The sequence below is a fragment of the Mesoplodon densirostris genome, chromosome 3, assembly GCF_025265405.1.
Source record: "Mesoplodon densirostris isolate mMesDen1 chromosome 3, mMesDen1 primary haplotype, whole genome shotgun sequence".
Classification (NCBI taxonomy): domain Eukaryota; kingdom Metazoa; phylum Chordata; class Mammalia; order Artiodactyla; family Ziphiidae; genus Mesoplodon; species Mesoplodon densirostris.
Genome location: NC_082663.1, coordinates 145,735,440 through 145,750,889, shown reverse-complemented (window position 1 = coordinate 145,750,889; position 15,450 = coordinate 145,735,440). Strand labels below are relative to the sequence as shown.

Sequence of the window (15,450 nt, the reverse complement as noted above, 5' to 3'; positions counted from 1 at the left end):
TGCCAATGCAGGGAAAACGGGCTGGAGCCCTGGTCCGGGATGATCCCACATGCTGCGAAGGAACTAAGCCCGTGCACCACAACTACTGAGCCTGTGCTCTAGAGCCCGCCAGCCACAACTACTGAGCCCGCGTGCCACAACCACTGAAGCCCTCATGCCTAGAGGCCATATTCCGCAACAAGAGAAGCCACCGCAATGAGAAGCCCACGCAGTGCAACGAAGAGTAGCCTCTGCTCGCCGCAACTAGAGAAAGCCCACACGCAGTGAAGACCCAACACAGACAAAAATAAAAAATAAATACATTTATTAAAAAAAGATCCAAGATGCGCTGAAGTTCAAGAGGCAGGGGAACAACGTTGGAGCGTTAGCCGCATCAAGACAGGAGTGAGCGGAAGGTATTCCTAGGGGAGAGCACAGCGTTTGCAAGGGCATGGAGACGACTTAATAGGAGTGAAAGTGGGAGCCAGCGAGACAGTGCTAGACTGCCTCTCCCTAGGAACCATTAACAGCCTCTCACCTTCAAAGTGCATTGGGACCCCGCGCAGGGAGCTGATTTGCAAGCCCGGGCCCGAGACGCATTCTGGGACTTATAGTTTTCTCTAGAGCCCAGAAATTCACAAGTGAGGATCACCACTGCGTCCTACCAGGAGGTGGCGCGCGTTGGCGAGTACTGCGGGCCTACCCTCTGCTCCGGAAGACTCCAGTAGACACGACAATCACAAGTAAGAACGGGAGGAGGTTCTTTGATGGACAGGTACGGTTTTCAATCAGAGTCAAGATTCGGAGGTTAAGTCCCAGTCTCTTGATTTGTTGGCTGATGGAACGGGGTGATATTTATATAAACCAATGGGAAATTTTTAGGGAACTAGGTAGCGTCAAGTGACAGACCGTGGTTAAGAACCGATCCCTAGTATCATTGGCCAGCTTTGTTGACTGGCGGTCTCCCTGCCAATAAGATTGGCGGATGTTCCTGCTATCCTGGACCTGCCCCTAATAGGCGGGGCCAAAATGTCTTTTCCCGAAACACCGCCTCCGGGCCTGGATAACTCGCTTCCCGCCGCTATTGGCTTCTAGCACAATAGCGACAGTTCTTTTGTCCAATGAATCCGAGAGAAGGTCCTCGGGGGGAAGACTCATTTGGCTGTAGGCCCGTGCTTCGCTTTCACTGGCTTATGTGCACGAGTGACAGCGCAGCCGACCAATCGAGGGTGGCACGAGGGCTTTGGGTGCAGCCCCAGGGCCCGGGCGGGAGGTCGCTTGGGTCGGGTGTTGCCTGAGAACCGGATGAGGCGGCGACCGTGAGGCCGAGCCGGGAGCGGGCGTCGCGCCGAGGCCCGGGCGGGCGGGGAGCAACGGCCGCGGACGCCGCGGGGCCGCATCGTCGAGGGCCAGGGGCGGGCGGGGAGCGCTGGGCTCTCGGGCCGGGGCCGCCGGCGCCATGGGCAACCGCGGGATGGAAGAGCTGATCCCGCTGGTCAACAAGCTGCAGGATGCCTTCAGCTCCATCGGCCAGAGCTGCCACCTGGACCTGCCGCAGATCGCCGTTGTGGGCGGCCAGAGCGCCGGCAAGAGCTCGGTGCTCGAGAACTTCGTGGGCCGGTGAGCGAGCGGGGCGGCGACAGCGGGCAGGCGGCGGCCTAGGGCGCGGAGGGCGGACCGGGAATGGCGCGTCCTGCGCTGCCGGCGTAACTGTGGCGCTTGCGTGCCCGCGACGGGGACGGGGACAGGGAGGCGGGCCCTGTGGGACGCCCTGGGCGGAGGGCTCCCTGCAGGGGCTGGGGGCGTGGGCCAGGAGGTGCGGTGAACCCCCGCCGACTCTCTGGCCCCCGGCTGTAGTGGGTGAATTATGCCATCTGGTTGTCTGTGGGTCAGGGATAGGTTTCCCTTCTGTCTGTTCGAAACCTGTCACCTAGATATCTATTGGGCCGATCCCTGCGGTCTGGCTGGCTGTTGATTTATCTGGAGCAGTTTCTGTCGTCTGGTTGGCTGACTCTCTGTCCTGCATAGGTTTCCCCGCCGCCACCATTTGGCTATCCATCTGTCCAGTACCGCAGGGCAGCCCCCTGCTGCCTGGCTAGCTATCCAGGATGACCTGTCCTGTCTGGTTGCCCTTCCTTCCCCTCCCAGACTTTAACACTTAGCTATTCCTCTATTGGGTTATCCAGCTGGCCTCTGCTGACTGACTGGCTGGCTGGACCTAGGAGACCCTGTTGTCTGGCTCTCCTGGGCTGACTCTTCAACTTGGTGCCTGGTGAACGCTGGCTCCTCTCTTCCAAGTGGACCCTTTTGTCTGCCTGTCCTGGTGTCTTTCCTCCTAATCTGCCTGTCAATGCCCTAGCCGTCACCTCTGTGGCAGGGGGTGGTGGGAGCATGCAGAGGAGAAGGGAGCTGAAGGATGAGACCTGAACTCCTTTCTGTTGAAAGTAGGACCCCAGGGGGAACTTCCTCCAGGAGTCTTTCCTGGCCCATGTCAGGGTGCCTCCGGGGCCCTGGAACATAGGGTCCAAACCCCAAGCTAAAGCCTGAAAATTGGGGGCCCTCCTTGGATCCTCGGAAGGAACTTCTTGCCTGATCAGGTTGTGGTGGCAAGAGCTGGTATACAGCCTTCCCTAGGCAACCCTGAGAAGCCTCAGATTGCCCATCTGTCCAGTGGACAAATTCCACTCTCTGGGCTGTTTCCAGGATTCTGGAAGCTAATGGATGAGAATGGACCCTGTGGCCACTGAGGGCGGTTGGTTCTCCCCTCTCCCTTCCCCCACCTCTTGTCCTTCTGCCTCCCAGATGGGTGGCCACTTCTGCATTCTGGGAAGGACTCCATTGGTGACTGCTGCTGCCAAGTAATAACGTCATAGTCATCATTATTATTATTGTTGTTATCAATGTTAAGAGGTAATGTTCATCCAGCAGGCCCCAAGCTGAGTTGTTTCTTGGTTCAGTTCAGAAAAGACTCGCTATTTGCCCAAGGCCACTAGGCTGGCACTCAGTGGAGCCCAGCTGGGCGCCCAGCCCCGCCCCTGCCTTCCCAGAGGCCTGGGGTTTTGCTCCCAGCAGCACGAATTTCCTCCTTTGCTGCTTTGTCTCTGGCGCAATGCCCTCTGTCTACTGTGGCGGAAAGGTGTGTACTTGGGATCAGCGCCGCCTGGGTTGAGCCTGGGGCTGGGCTGTGGGCCCCCAGCTTGGCCATCTTCCTGTCTGCCCAGGCTTCCTGTGAGCGTCTGTAAAGCTCTGTCCATTTCATCTGCCTTGTGACCTCGCACAGATTGTTTGACCTCTTTGAGCCTTAGTTTCCCCTCTGAAAAATGGAGTGATGGACCCTCAACAAGACTGTTGCAAGGATGCAGTGACATGGTATGTTGAAAGTGCTTACTTAGCATAGTGCCTGGCACACAGTAGGTGTACTTGGCTGGGGCTGTTACTCCCCAGGCTGGTTCCTTTCATATCGACAACGAAGGCTAGTCAGAATTAGAAGTGCTCTGAAGTTACACACTGGACTTCATTTAAGCCTTATGAGGCTGGCACTGCTGTGATCCCATTTTCCAGAGCAGAAAACTGAGGCTCAGAGAGCTGAGCATTCTTGCTCGAGGTTGTTCAGTGAGGGATTGAGGGCTCTGGGTTGGAGACCCCGGGTCTCTCTCCCATCCCCACCTCTTCTTGGGCCCCCTGCCCTTCACCTTTCCCTCCCACCCACCCTGGCATCTGGCAACTGCCAACTGCTATTGAACTGGCTCCTACGGCGACCTCCTCCTAGAGCCTGCAGCGTGACATCGGTCGTTAAGCGCATTAATTCAGGGCTCGAGAACCAAAGCTGTTAAAAGGCCTCTCTTTGGGTATGGGGTGCTCAAACAGGAGCCAACTTCTTTTTATTTCTGGAGTGTGGGTAAGGCTTCTCAGCTACAAAGCCCTGCCATAGGGGGATGGCAGGCAGGCCTTGCTTTGAGTCCCACTGCCTGCTTCTTTTTGTGACTTTGGCCAAACTGTGCTGCAGCTGAGGACCCTTTTCCTCCCTTGTGCCCTGGACCCACACAGAGGGTTTCCCGGCTGGTTTCAAGGAACAAACAGGAGAGCATGTCAAGCTCTGTGCCTTGGGGGCAGCAGGGGCTGCTCTGTTTCCCTGCCTCCTCCTTGTGGCTTTTCTAAGAACTTGATCCGAGAGTGAGAATAGCCCAGATAGCCCAGCCCCGTACCTGGGGTTGCAGGTCCATGACCACGGAGGCCGAAGCCTGCTTGCTCTGTCTTGTTTTTCACCAGCATGGAGTTTAAAATGTTTTTTTTTTTTTTTAAATAAATTTATTTATTTTATTTATTTATTACTTTTGGCTGCGTTGGGTCTTCGTTGCTGCATGCGGGCTTTCTCTAGTTGCGGCGAGCGGGGGCTACTCTTCCTTGCGGTGCGCGGGCTTCTCACTGCAGTGGCTTCTCTAGTTGTAGAGCACGGGCTGTAGGCGTGCAGGCTTCTGTAGTTGTGGCTTGCAGGCTTCAGTAGTTGTGGCTCATGGGCTCTAGAGTGCAGGCTCAGCAGTTGTGGCACATGGGCTTAGTTGCTCCGCGGCATGTGGGATCTTCCCGGACCAGGGCTCGAACCCGTGTCCCCTGCGTTGGCAGGCAGATTCTTAACCACTGCGCCACCAGGGGAGCCCTAAAATGTTTTGTTTTTAATTAGCTGTCAACATTTAAAAGTGAGATTTTGCATCAAAATCAGATTTTGGTCGTGCTAGCAAAAACCCCAAAGATGTTTAGGGTTTAGCGGTTTAGCGCACAGGCTCTGGGCCCTAGGCCTGACTCTAGCATGTTTGGCTGTGTGACTATGGCCCGGTTCCTTTTCCGTAAAATGGGGTGATTACTAGGCCCTCTCTGCAGGACAGGGTGAGTTAACGTGTGTTGAGTGCATGGACCCTGTACCCGTGGCTACTGCTGTTATAATCATTGTATTCTGGCCTTCCTGGGCCTGTGCCTGGCACCAACTGCCTGGGTCTCAGAAGCAGCAGCCACTGGCTGCCCCATCAGACTAGGAGTGGCCACTTGAGCTGCCAGAGTCCCCACTACTCCCTAGTGCTTGCCCAGGCCCATTTCATATTTGCCCGGAGCCTCCCGGCCCCGGCAACCTTTAAGTTTAAGGCCCAGGGCTTGTCCTGCCCTGTACCAGCAGATAGACCCGTGGCCCTAAAGAGAGCGGAGGATGTGGCTCCCTGGTGACCCTTGTCATTTAGCCTCAGGGGCTGGCAAAGGGAAGGGCTTTAGAAATTTTCCCTTGGGAGAAGAGCAGGAAGGGGAGGCAGAGGTTGAGGCCTCCAGCTTGGAGTCTCCCAGTCTTGGACTTGATCCTGTCAGTCTTTGTCCTCCAAGCCTCAGTTTCCCCAGCTGGGAAATGGGGCTCTTAACATTACCTACTCATGGGCCCCATTCAGGCCACGAGGTTGGGTGTGTTTCACCTCTTAGGGCATTAAGGGTGGAGTGAGGGTTAAATGAGTCTTGGAAGAGTGTCTAGTGTGAAAAAGCACTTAAAAGGTCATGCATTTTTCATTCGTTCATTGAAAAGTGTTTTCTGAACATATATTCACTCTGTGCCCGGTTCTGTTATAGGGCTGCAGACACAGCCCTGAGCAAGATACCAAAGCCCCTGCCCTGGGGGAGCTGACCTTCCAGCAGGACGCAGATAAAGAAGAAACAAGGTAGAAGATAACCGATTTATGGAAAGAAAAAAAAAGAGAAGATTATGGAGAGGGCAGGGGGAGGTTATAGGTTTTTTTGTTGTTGTTGTTGGCGGTACGCAGGCCTCTCACTGTTGTGGCCTCTCACGTCACGGAGCACAGGCTCCGGACGCACAGGCTCAGTGGCCATGGCTCATGGGCCCAACCGCTCCGCGGTACGTGGGATCCTCCCGGACCGGGGCACGAACCCGTGTCCCCTGCATCGGCAGGCGGACTCCCAACCACTGCGCCACCAGGGAAGCCCTGATCTTGCCTTTGATGTGCAGCTCTGCCTCGATGCCCTCAGTGAGTAGTGCCTGGGAGCACATGTAGGACCCGGTGCCATTTTTCTTTTGACAAGAAGCAGCTGCCCACGGACTCTACCGTTTCCAGCTGCGTTTCCATTTGGTCTCGGGTGATGGGTCCCTGCAGGGAGACGTAGCTGTATCATGGGGCCGCTGCGGGGCACACAGTGGGTGCTGGATGAATGCGTGTCAGATGACCGTTGGCTCACGTCCCTGCCAGACTGAGGGGTGGGCACATGGCTTGCTCTTTGGGCTGGTTTGTCCCTTAACAGCTCTTCGGTGTTCAAAGACACTTGGAAATGACAGCTGCTGTTTCCATGGTCCTTCCTTTCAGGCAAAGCCGAAGGGCCTTTGCCTGTGTGATCTGTAGTACCCAGGCCAGCCGGAGCAGGCAGAGTCCAGAGGCACCTGTGGGAAGGTGGCATCCATCAGCTGAATGACCTCACTTCTTGGGCCTCAGTTTCTTTGTCTGTAAAGTGGGGATCATGATGGTTCCTCCCTCCTGGGATCGGGCTGAGCATTCAAATGAGCTAATCCTTGTGAAATATTAGACCTGTGCATTTTGTATAGCCCTGGGTCAGGACTCTGAAGATCAGTTGTTAATTTCTCTTTCCTTAAAGAAAAGGAATTCATGATTACTTTGTTAATATAAGTAACGCCTCATTTTAGCAGAGACAGTCATTGAGCACCTGTCAGTGTACTTTGAGCTCTGGGGATGCAGTTGGAACCAGCTGGTGAACCAGGTCCTGAAATGCTTGTGGGAGCCCGTTCCTGCTGTTTCTAAGTGGGAATGGTGACTGTGAACAAACATTTGGCCATGAGAGTTTTTTTGTGCTCATTCAGCATATGATGGTGGGAAATTGGGAGCAAAAAAGGCCCAACAGTATCGAATTGACTAGACAATGTGTCCAGACAACCAACTACGAAATAACTCCTCAGAGTGATCTAGAAGAGGATTGAATGACCCAGAAAGCCTCTGCAAGGCTTGTTAGGGCCCAGACCAAGTGGACGTGTGAGCCCATCTTATTCCAAACAGTTGTATTTTCATAGTAAAAAGCCTGGAAAAATGTACAGCTTCGAACCCCACATGTGGGTTGTCTCCCCACATAATTCTTTGTTCGTTTTGGCTTGTTTGGGGATTATGTTTATAACCAGGAAGACAGATTTCTCCAGAGCTCAGCTCTGGGCTGCCCAAATGCTTTTCAGAGTTATTTGTCTGGGGATAATGGCCCTCGCTAGGTACACGGATTGAAATCCTCTGGTAAAAAGTCCGGTTCATTGTGGGTGAGGGCAGAGGATGGCCTCGTGGACAGTTCCAGATTTGGAGTTTTCAAAGGTAGTGCGGGCAGAAAGCGCTGGGCACGGCATGGAACCCTGTGTCTCTCTGGTGTTTGCATTTGGTTCAGAGCCGCATCTGCCAAGCTTTTGCCTGATTTGAATGAAAATGCCGAAATTACAGGCCCCTCAGCTGCAGAAAGGAATGGGGACATCGGCTAACCCTTAATTTACTGGGGTTGCCAACCGCATGCTGTAATTAAGCCCTTATTGTTAGAGCTTTGGAAAAATGCAAGCCAATAATGAGATATTTATAGGCCATTAGCCACAATCCAAATAAAGAAAAAAATTACCCTGCCTCCGAGGCAAAATGGCACTAGAGAGAAAAGACTCCTGCTTCCAGGTACATTGGGGTTCCTGTTAGTATTGGCATCTATTGCTAGATGCTGGGGATTTTCCCCTTCGGAGTCACCCTCACCTTGGACAGGGAGCTGGGTGGCCCTTTCGGTTTCACCTGCTGCTGGCTGTTTATAACACAGTAAGAGCTGATGTTTGTGGAGCGTCACTGTGTGTCGTGCCCCAGGGACTTATGTCTAAAATCTGACCACATGGTCCCAGCAGTCCTTGGGGGCAGATACTGCCCTTAGCATCCCTGCTTCACAGGTAGGGAAACTGAGGCCTCAGAGGTGGACTGGCTCGAAGTCACATAGGGAGGAGGGCAGGAGCGGGCCCTGAGCTGGGCCTGTCTCCTCCAGAGCCCACTGCCCGGGGATCGTGGGGTTGGGAAGGTGTGGCCATGGCTTTTGGCTATCAGGTCAGTAGTGGACACTACGGTGCTTGTATCTGGGGCTGGGGCCGAGGTGACGGATGGAGGGATTTCTGGCTTTCCGGATCCTTGAGGTTGTTAACTCTGTGTCTGACAGCATGCTGGGTGCTGGGGACCCAGCGGGGACCGAGATGGACAGAGGTCAGCAGAATGGTTAAATGAGCAGTGACATTCTGAAGATGGAGAAGTGCAGTGAAAATGGTGGGGAGAGTGAGAGAGTGGCTGGGCAGGGGCTGCTTCAGACAGGGTCGTCAGGGCGGGCCTGCCATGGAGCCAACCCCTTGAAGACCCCAGAGAAGGGTGTCCCAGGCAGAGGGCTCCATAGGTGCCCCCTTCAGATATGGAAAGGGACCTGAGTCGAAGGCAAGACCACATTGGGCCCATGAGGGTCAGGAAACTGCCTGTCAGATGCCTGTCTTTCCTAAGTTTTAATTATATAAGTAGAACACTGAAGACTGAGTTCTCAGAAAAAGGGAAACCATGACAGATGAGGAAGGGTACATTGCCCACCTTGTCCCTTCCTTCCAGCTCCACGTGGAAGCACCATTGTCAGTTTGGCATATGTCCTGTCAGAGCCCTCTCGTGTTTACGTACGTATGGACACGCTGGTACCTATAGAAAATACACAGCACTATTCGGGGTTGCTTCTTTTGGGGGTACATCTCCTTTCCAGAACTGGGACTACCCTGTTTCTATCGTTCAGAAACTTGTTTTCCAACCACGCAGCACATCCTAGGGGGTCCTGCTTCGTCGAAATGTTTGTAACTGCTGCTTGGAGCTTCCTGATCCTCCCAGAGGGGTAAGAATGGAGGTGGGGGGCCAGCAGGAGTCACTGCGGCTGTCCCAATGAGAGAGGACAGTGCTTACTCACGTGCTGTTTGCCAGGATCCATGCTGGGACCTGGGTACAAGGCGCCTCACCTACTTCGAGGCCAGTGCTTGATCTCTGTCTGCTGACGAGGAAACTGAGTCACGGAGGTTTGCCCAAGTGGCCAGACTTGAACCCAGAGCCTCGGCCTTCATGGGTGGCCCCCTTCCCCCAGGCCTGCTGGCCTGTACCTGAAGTAGCATCCTCACCCCTGGCTCCGCTGGATTTTCCAGCCTCCCTTTCCCCCTTGGCTCCAGCTTCACAGGGTTCAGTTTTCCCTCCCTCTGCACTGCATTTGTACCTCAGAAGTTTCTGGAACAAAGCCGGGTGTTGAGGAATAATTGAAGCCCTTGTGGGGATTCTTGCAGTGCCCATTGGGGTGCCCGGTGCCACGGCTCAGCTGCTCGAGTTGCCTCCTCTGGTGGCGATTGGGGGGCGGCTCTGGTCTTCCTGTCACACTGAATGGACTTTCCATGCCCTTGACATACTCACCATGTGCTAGGCACTGAGTGTTGTCTGTACGTCCCCTCAGCTTGGCCCCATTTTACAGATGAGGCAGTTGAGGGGGCAGAAATGGGGCAGGCGATGGGGGTGAGGCTCTGAGCCCCATCCTTACCCACTTGTTCACTCTACCCAAGAGGCCCTAGAGGTTCTTCTCTGAGGAGGCACTTTCCAGTGAGAAGGGAGTGGAGGCATATGGGAGACGGCGGCCCCGTAGGGAGCCTTGGGGTGGGAATAGTGGTCAGGGAATGCTTCTTGGAGGAGGCAGTAGGTCTTTCTGTCCAGATGAGGACAGACAGGCAGCAGCTGCCTGGAAGCCGGCGACACCAGGACCTTTGTGCCCATCCTGCCTGGCTGTGGGCCCTGGCTCAAGGCTCATGGCCTGTTATACAGGGTGCTTTCTTGTTGTTGTCACGGCTGCATAGTACTCCATGGTACAAAGGCACCTTTCCTTTGTTCGTTCACCAGTCTCTTGGTGGTGATGGATGCTCAGGCTGTTTCTTGTCACCCACTCCCAGGATTTGCACGTGGACATGGGATACCTGTGTAGAAAACGTGTCTACACAGAGGAGGACATGGGGAGGTGGATGGCCAGCACTGGCTGTGTGGCCCTCCCCTCCCTGGGTGTGGAGACCAGGATGCTGCCCGGCAGCTGTTTACCTGGGTTGAATGAGTGGACTTGGGATTGGCCAGAGAGTCCATCCCAGTGCTCCTACATCAGCGTGTCCTCGCCGCGCTTCACCCGTCCCGACCCCTTCCACGGCCTGGACCAGTGCAGTCGCCTCTGCCCTGGTCCCCTGGCACCCGCCCTGCCTCCCTCACTGCCCACAGTGTCCACAGGGTACCTGTGAACACCTGAGTCTGGGCATGTCCCTCTTCTGCCCACCACGCTCTGTGGCCCCCACACTTGGGCTAAAAGTCCAAGTCCTCCACTGGCCCCCCAACACCCCTGCCCTCGCCTGCTCCCACTGTCCCCCAAGCTCATCCCGCCGGCCACACGGCCTCCTGGCCGCCCCTGAACCCCCCAGACTCACGCCTACTCAGGGCCTTTCTCTTCCTTCCTCCACATCTCCTCTTTGTCCAGAGTTCTCCACCCCCTGCCCCTCTCTCCTTGGGTCCCTGCTCAAACCTCACCCCTCTTGAGAGGCCATCCCTGATCTACCCTGGTTCACACAGGGCCCTGGCACTCAGACTGCGTGCCTAGATGTGTTTTCTTCAGAGCTCGTCTTAGGACCTGAAACTGTTTTGTGTTGTTTCCTCCCCATGCCGCAGACGGCAGGTCCACAAGGGCAGGGATCTTCGAGTGTTCCTCGCCATCCTGGCACAGAGTAGGAGCACGCATATTTGTTCCGTGAAGGTACCTTAAGACCAAACTTGGATTAATTTCACTGCATAGATGTCCATTGAGAAGGGGACCAGCGGACAGCCCTGTGACTTGCCTTTGGGGGCTCACAGCCCACCTGGGTTGTGTGGGACTGAGAATAGAAGAGGGTTTGGGGTGCTCCAGGGGGGACAGAAGCAAGTGTTTCCTTTTTATGGGGAGGGCTGTGATTTGCCCCTTGGGCACAGAGTAATAACAGTAACAGGGTAAGACCTCCGGGCCGGCCAGGCATGGTTGTGTCTCTGGACTGGCTTCCTGGCTATGAGATGGGGCCGAGCAGGGCCCCCTCCCTGGGCTGAGGTGACTGAGGCCCCCTGCACAGCTTCCAGTGAGCCATCCCTTCAGACTCTTGCTTCTTGCCTGGGTGCCAGGCAGCCCTGGCAGGAATGGGCCCCACTCTGTCCAGGCGCTGGCACACTCTCACAACGGGGACCCGAGGTCTGAAGGCAGCTTCCCTCCCACCCCCACCCCCCTGCCCGTGGATACCCAAGTGCCTGCTTGGACCAAGAACCAAGGAAAGGAAGCTGCTGGGGTCATCACTTCTCAGTCCTGGCAGCCCATTAGTGTCCGTCACGGGGAGATGCCCAGTGCCAGACCCTTCCCCAGACCAACTTAAAACTCCCAGGGGAATTCCAGTCAAATGCCACAGCATGGAGAACCATGCTCTGTTTGTTCTGGGAGACCTCCTTTGCCTAAACTTGAACCCACTTGGACCACAGACCCGTAGCGTGTGGACAGGTGGCCAGCAGAGCTGTCCAGGGCCCCGATGACACCCTCATGCCCAGACGGAGGAGGAGGACGAGGCGCCCTGGAGACTCTGCCCCATGACACGTTTTCCCAGCCATAAGAGCCTCTAGGGACTGGCAGGCCAGCCAGCGAGCACAGCAGGCAGGAACAGTCCCAGCTGGGGTTACGTCTGCTTGCCGGGTGATACACCCTGGCACAGCCAGGCCAGCCCTGGAGGAAGCCCGGGGTGGGGTGGGGACACAGCCCCTACTGTCCCAGCCATGGGGCCTCTGTCTTCTGTGCTCATGGCCAGGATCCTTCTGGAGGGTCACAGCCTGCTTGCGTACAAGGCCCTCAGCAGGCCCTGCAGCCAGGGAGCCAGTGGCTTTGAGGATGATGCCCTCAGAGTTGTTCTTTTCTGGCCGGTGGGGCGATGGAGTCCCAGGGATCTATAAATCAAGATTAGGGGGCCTGTGACCGGAGGCTGTGAGCCGCCCACTCAGCTTGAGAGAGGCTGCCTGTGGTTTGGGCTGACACGTCTCCTCATCTTGCAACACTTCCCCTCGTCTAGGCGGAAGCCGTTCAGGCAGAAGCCCGGCTCCAGCGGCCTCTGCCCTAGTAGCATCTCCCTGTGGCACCGCCTGGCACAGGTTGCCAACGAGCTCAGAGCAGGCCACTTTCTGAGGTGGGGAGGCCCCCACCTGGAATACGCTCCAGGCAAAAGGATGTCCTAGCTTGATTATTTTTGTTTTTTATTAATTTTTATTGGAGTGTAGCTGCTTTACAATGTTGTGTTAGTTTCTGCTGTACAGCAAAATGAATCAGCTATACGTATACATATATCCCCTCTTTTTGGATTTCCTTCCCATTTAGGTCACCACGGTGCATTAAGTAGAGTTTCCATAGTGCTATACAGTATGTTCTCATTAGTTATCTATTTTATACATAGTATCAATAGTGTATATGTGTCAATCCCAATCTCCCAATTCCTCCCACCCTCCCCTTCCCCGTTGGTATCCATACATTTGTTCTCTACATCTCTGTCTCTATTTCTGCTTTGCAAATATCTGTGCTATATTTCTAGATTCCACATATATGCATTAATATACGATATTTGTTTTTCTCTTTCTGACTTACTTCACTCTGTGTGACAGTCTCTAGGTCCATCTAGCTTGATTTTTAATTACAAGAGTTCTTGGACTGTTTACTCGCTGTAAAATACAATTCTCTCCTATAGGAAGAGTAAGGTGGAGGTTCCTCTCGCCCTTTGCTCGGGACCACCTTCATCAGCTTGTGGCTCTTCTCAGATCCTTTTTCTTTATCTTTATGTGTGAATGTCCGCCCCCCCCCCCCACGTTAAATGCCATGATTAAGTCTGTCTTTTTGTTTGGCTTTGGTTTTGGTTTTGTGTTCTTTTTTTTTTTGACCGTGCCGTGCAGCTTGTGGGATCTTAGTTCCTGACCGGGATTGAACCCAGGCCCTGGTAGTGAGAGCTCTGAGTCCTAACCACTGGACCGCCAGGGAATTCCCAGGTCTTACCTTTGATAGTGCAAAATCTCGCTGGAATGTGTCATGCCTCATGCCAAGTTCTTTGCTACTTAGTGTCTTGAGGGGTTTTTGCCTTTGTTTTGTTTCTTTAAGAAATTTTTTATTTTGGCATAATTTTAGATTTACAGAAAGTAAGCAAGCTGTAAACATACAGGAAATTTATGAGGATAGTACAGAGAGCTTGCATATACTCTTCACCCGTCTTTCCCTAAGTCAACCTCTTACCTTGCTGTGGTATATTTCTCACAGCTAAGAAATTAACCTCGGCATATTATTATTATTATTATTAACGAAAGCCAGAATTGATTCACCTTTCCTCAGTTGTCCCCAATACGTTCTTTTTCTGTCCCAGGACCCCATCCAGGATCCCACATCGCATTGGGTCGTCCCGTCTCCTTAGCTTCCGCTCAGCTATGACAGCGCCACAGCCTTTGCTTTTCATGACCTTGATATTTTATAGACTGTCCCACAATTTGGGTTTATCTGGTATTTTCTCATGGTTCGACTGGGGCTATGGGTTGTGGGGAAGAGGACCACAAAGATGAGGTACTCTTCTCTTCACATCCCATCCGTGGTCCATGATATCAATAAAGCTTACAGTGGATGATGTTGACCTTGATCTTTTGGGTGAGATGGCATGTCTGTCAGCTTTCCTTGCCACAAAGTTACTTTTTTTCTCCTTTTTGTACAGTATACTTTGGAAGCATTGAAGATTCTTTTTTCTTTTTTTTTTTTTTTGGCCGTGTTGGGTCTTCATTGTTGTATGCGGACTTTCTCTAGTTGCGGCGAGCAGGGGCTACTCTTCGTTGCGGTGCGCAGGCTTCTCATTACGGTGGCTTCTCTTTTTTTTTTTTTTTTTTTATTTATTGTTTTTGCGGTACGCGGGCCTCTCACTGCTGTGGCCTCTCCCGTTGCGGAGCACAGGCTCCGGACACACAGGCTCCGCGGCCATGGCTCGCGGGCCCAGCCGCTCCGCGGCATGTGGGATCTTCCGGGATAGGGGCACGAACCCGTGTCCCCTGCATCGGCAGGCGGACTCTCAACCACTGCGCCACCATGGAAGCCCCCCGAGTGTTCTTTTTAATATAATTGTTTGAATAGGTAATATGTCCAACATGGAACCAAGTTCAAAAATGTCAGAAAGAATGGAGAGAGAGAAGCTTGCTTCCTGTCCTCCTACTTCTACAGCCATGGCTAACCACCCTCTCTCCTCTCCTGCGTCCTCCCAGTTTCTCAATGCAAATGGAAGCAAATACGAATGTGTGTGTATCCACTTCCCTCTCCCACCCAGCTTAACACCCTGTTGTGAACAACAAGATTGTCACTTAACAGTATTTCTTGGAGATCTTAGTGTATCAGAACAGCGAGCATGCTCATTTTTGTGGGGTTTTTTCCCCCCACCCGAGAGGTATAAAATTTACATATAGTGAACACACAAAGAGTTACCACCACAAACAATATATGGAACACTTTTATCACCCTCCAAAATCCCCCGTGTCCTTTTGCAGTCACCCCCCCGGCCCGCCCCCACTGATGGGTTCTCCATTCTATCGTTTTGCCTTTTCCAGAATGTCATATAAATAGACTCATGCAGCCTTTTGAATCTGGCTTGTTTCATTCTGCATAACACCTTTGAGAGCCATCCAGGCTGTGTGCCTTGATAGTTTGATCCTTTTTGTTGCTGAGGAGTATTTCATGGTGTGTCTGGATCACTGGCTGTTGAAGTGTTCACCCACCGAAGGATGCTGACGGATGCTGGGTTGTCTCGTTTTGGGTGATTATGATCAATGCTGATATAAACATTTATCTGCACGTTTCTGTGTGCCTTATAACTATGATGCATTTTGAGAGATTGTGAATTAATTAATTTTTTAAAATTTGGCTGTGCCATGCGTCTTGCGGGATCCTAGTTCCCCAACCAGGGATCAAACCTGGCCCCAGCAGTGAAAGAGCCAAGTCCTAACCACTGGATCACGGAATTCCTTGTTCTTTTTCAGAATTGTTTTGGCCAGTCTAGTTTCTTTACCTTTACATGTAAATTTTAGAATCAGCTTGTTGTTTCTGCAAAAATGATACTTGTGCCTCGGTACATGGAGAGCTTTGCTATTAGTTGTTTTTTCTTTTTTTAAAATAAATTTATTTATTATTTATTTATTTATTTTTGGCTGCGTTGCGTCTTTGTTGCGGTGCACGGGCTTCTCATTGCGGTGGCTTCTCTTGTTGCAGAGCACGGGCTCTAGGTGTGCGGGCTTCAGTAGTTGTGGCTCGCAGGCTTCCGTAGTTGTGGCTCGAGGGTTCTAGAGTGCAGGCTCAATAGTTGTGGTGCACGGGCTT

General features: G+C 53.2%; 1 protein-coding gene across 8 annotated transcripts in view; it reads left to right on the top strand.

Moving 5' to 3' along the window:
• The first annotated feature begins 1,256 nt into the window (after nucleotides 1-1,256).
• Nucleotides 1,257-15,450, top strand: part of DNM2 (dynamin 2) — a 92,722-nt gene continuing 78,528 nt past the window's right edge. For 2 of the 8 annotated variants that reach the window (XM_060094137.1, XM_060094135.1), the window contains exon 1: nucleotides 1,260-1,599. In XM_060094137.1, the coding sequence (XP_059950120.1) occupies nucleotides 1,439-1,599 (161 nt within the window). In that variant the 5' untranslated portion in view covers nucleotides 1,260-1,438. Of the gene's footprint in view, nucleotides 1,600-15,450 lie in introns of all 8 variants that reach the window. The other 6 variants (XM_060094132.1, XM_060094130.1, XM_060094133.1 and 3 more) reach the window with 5 other exon arrangements.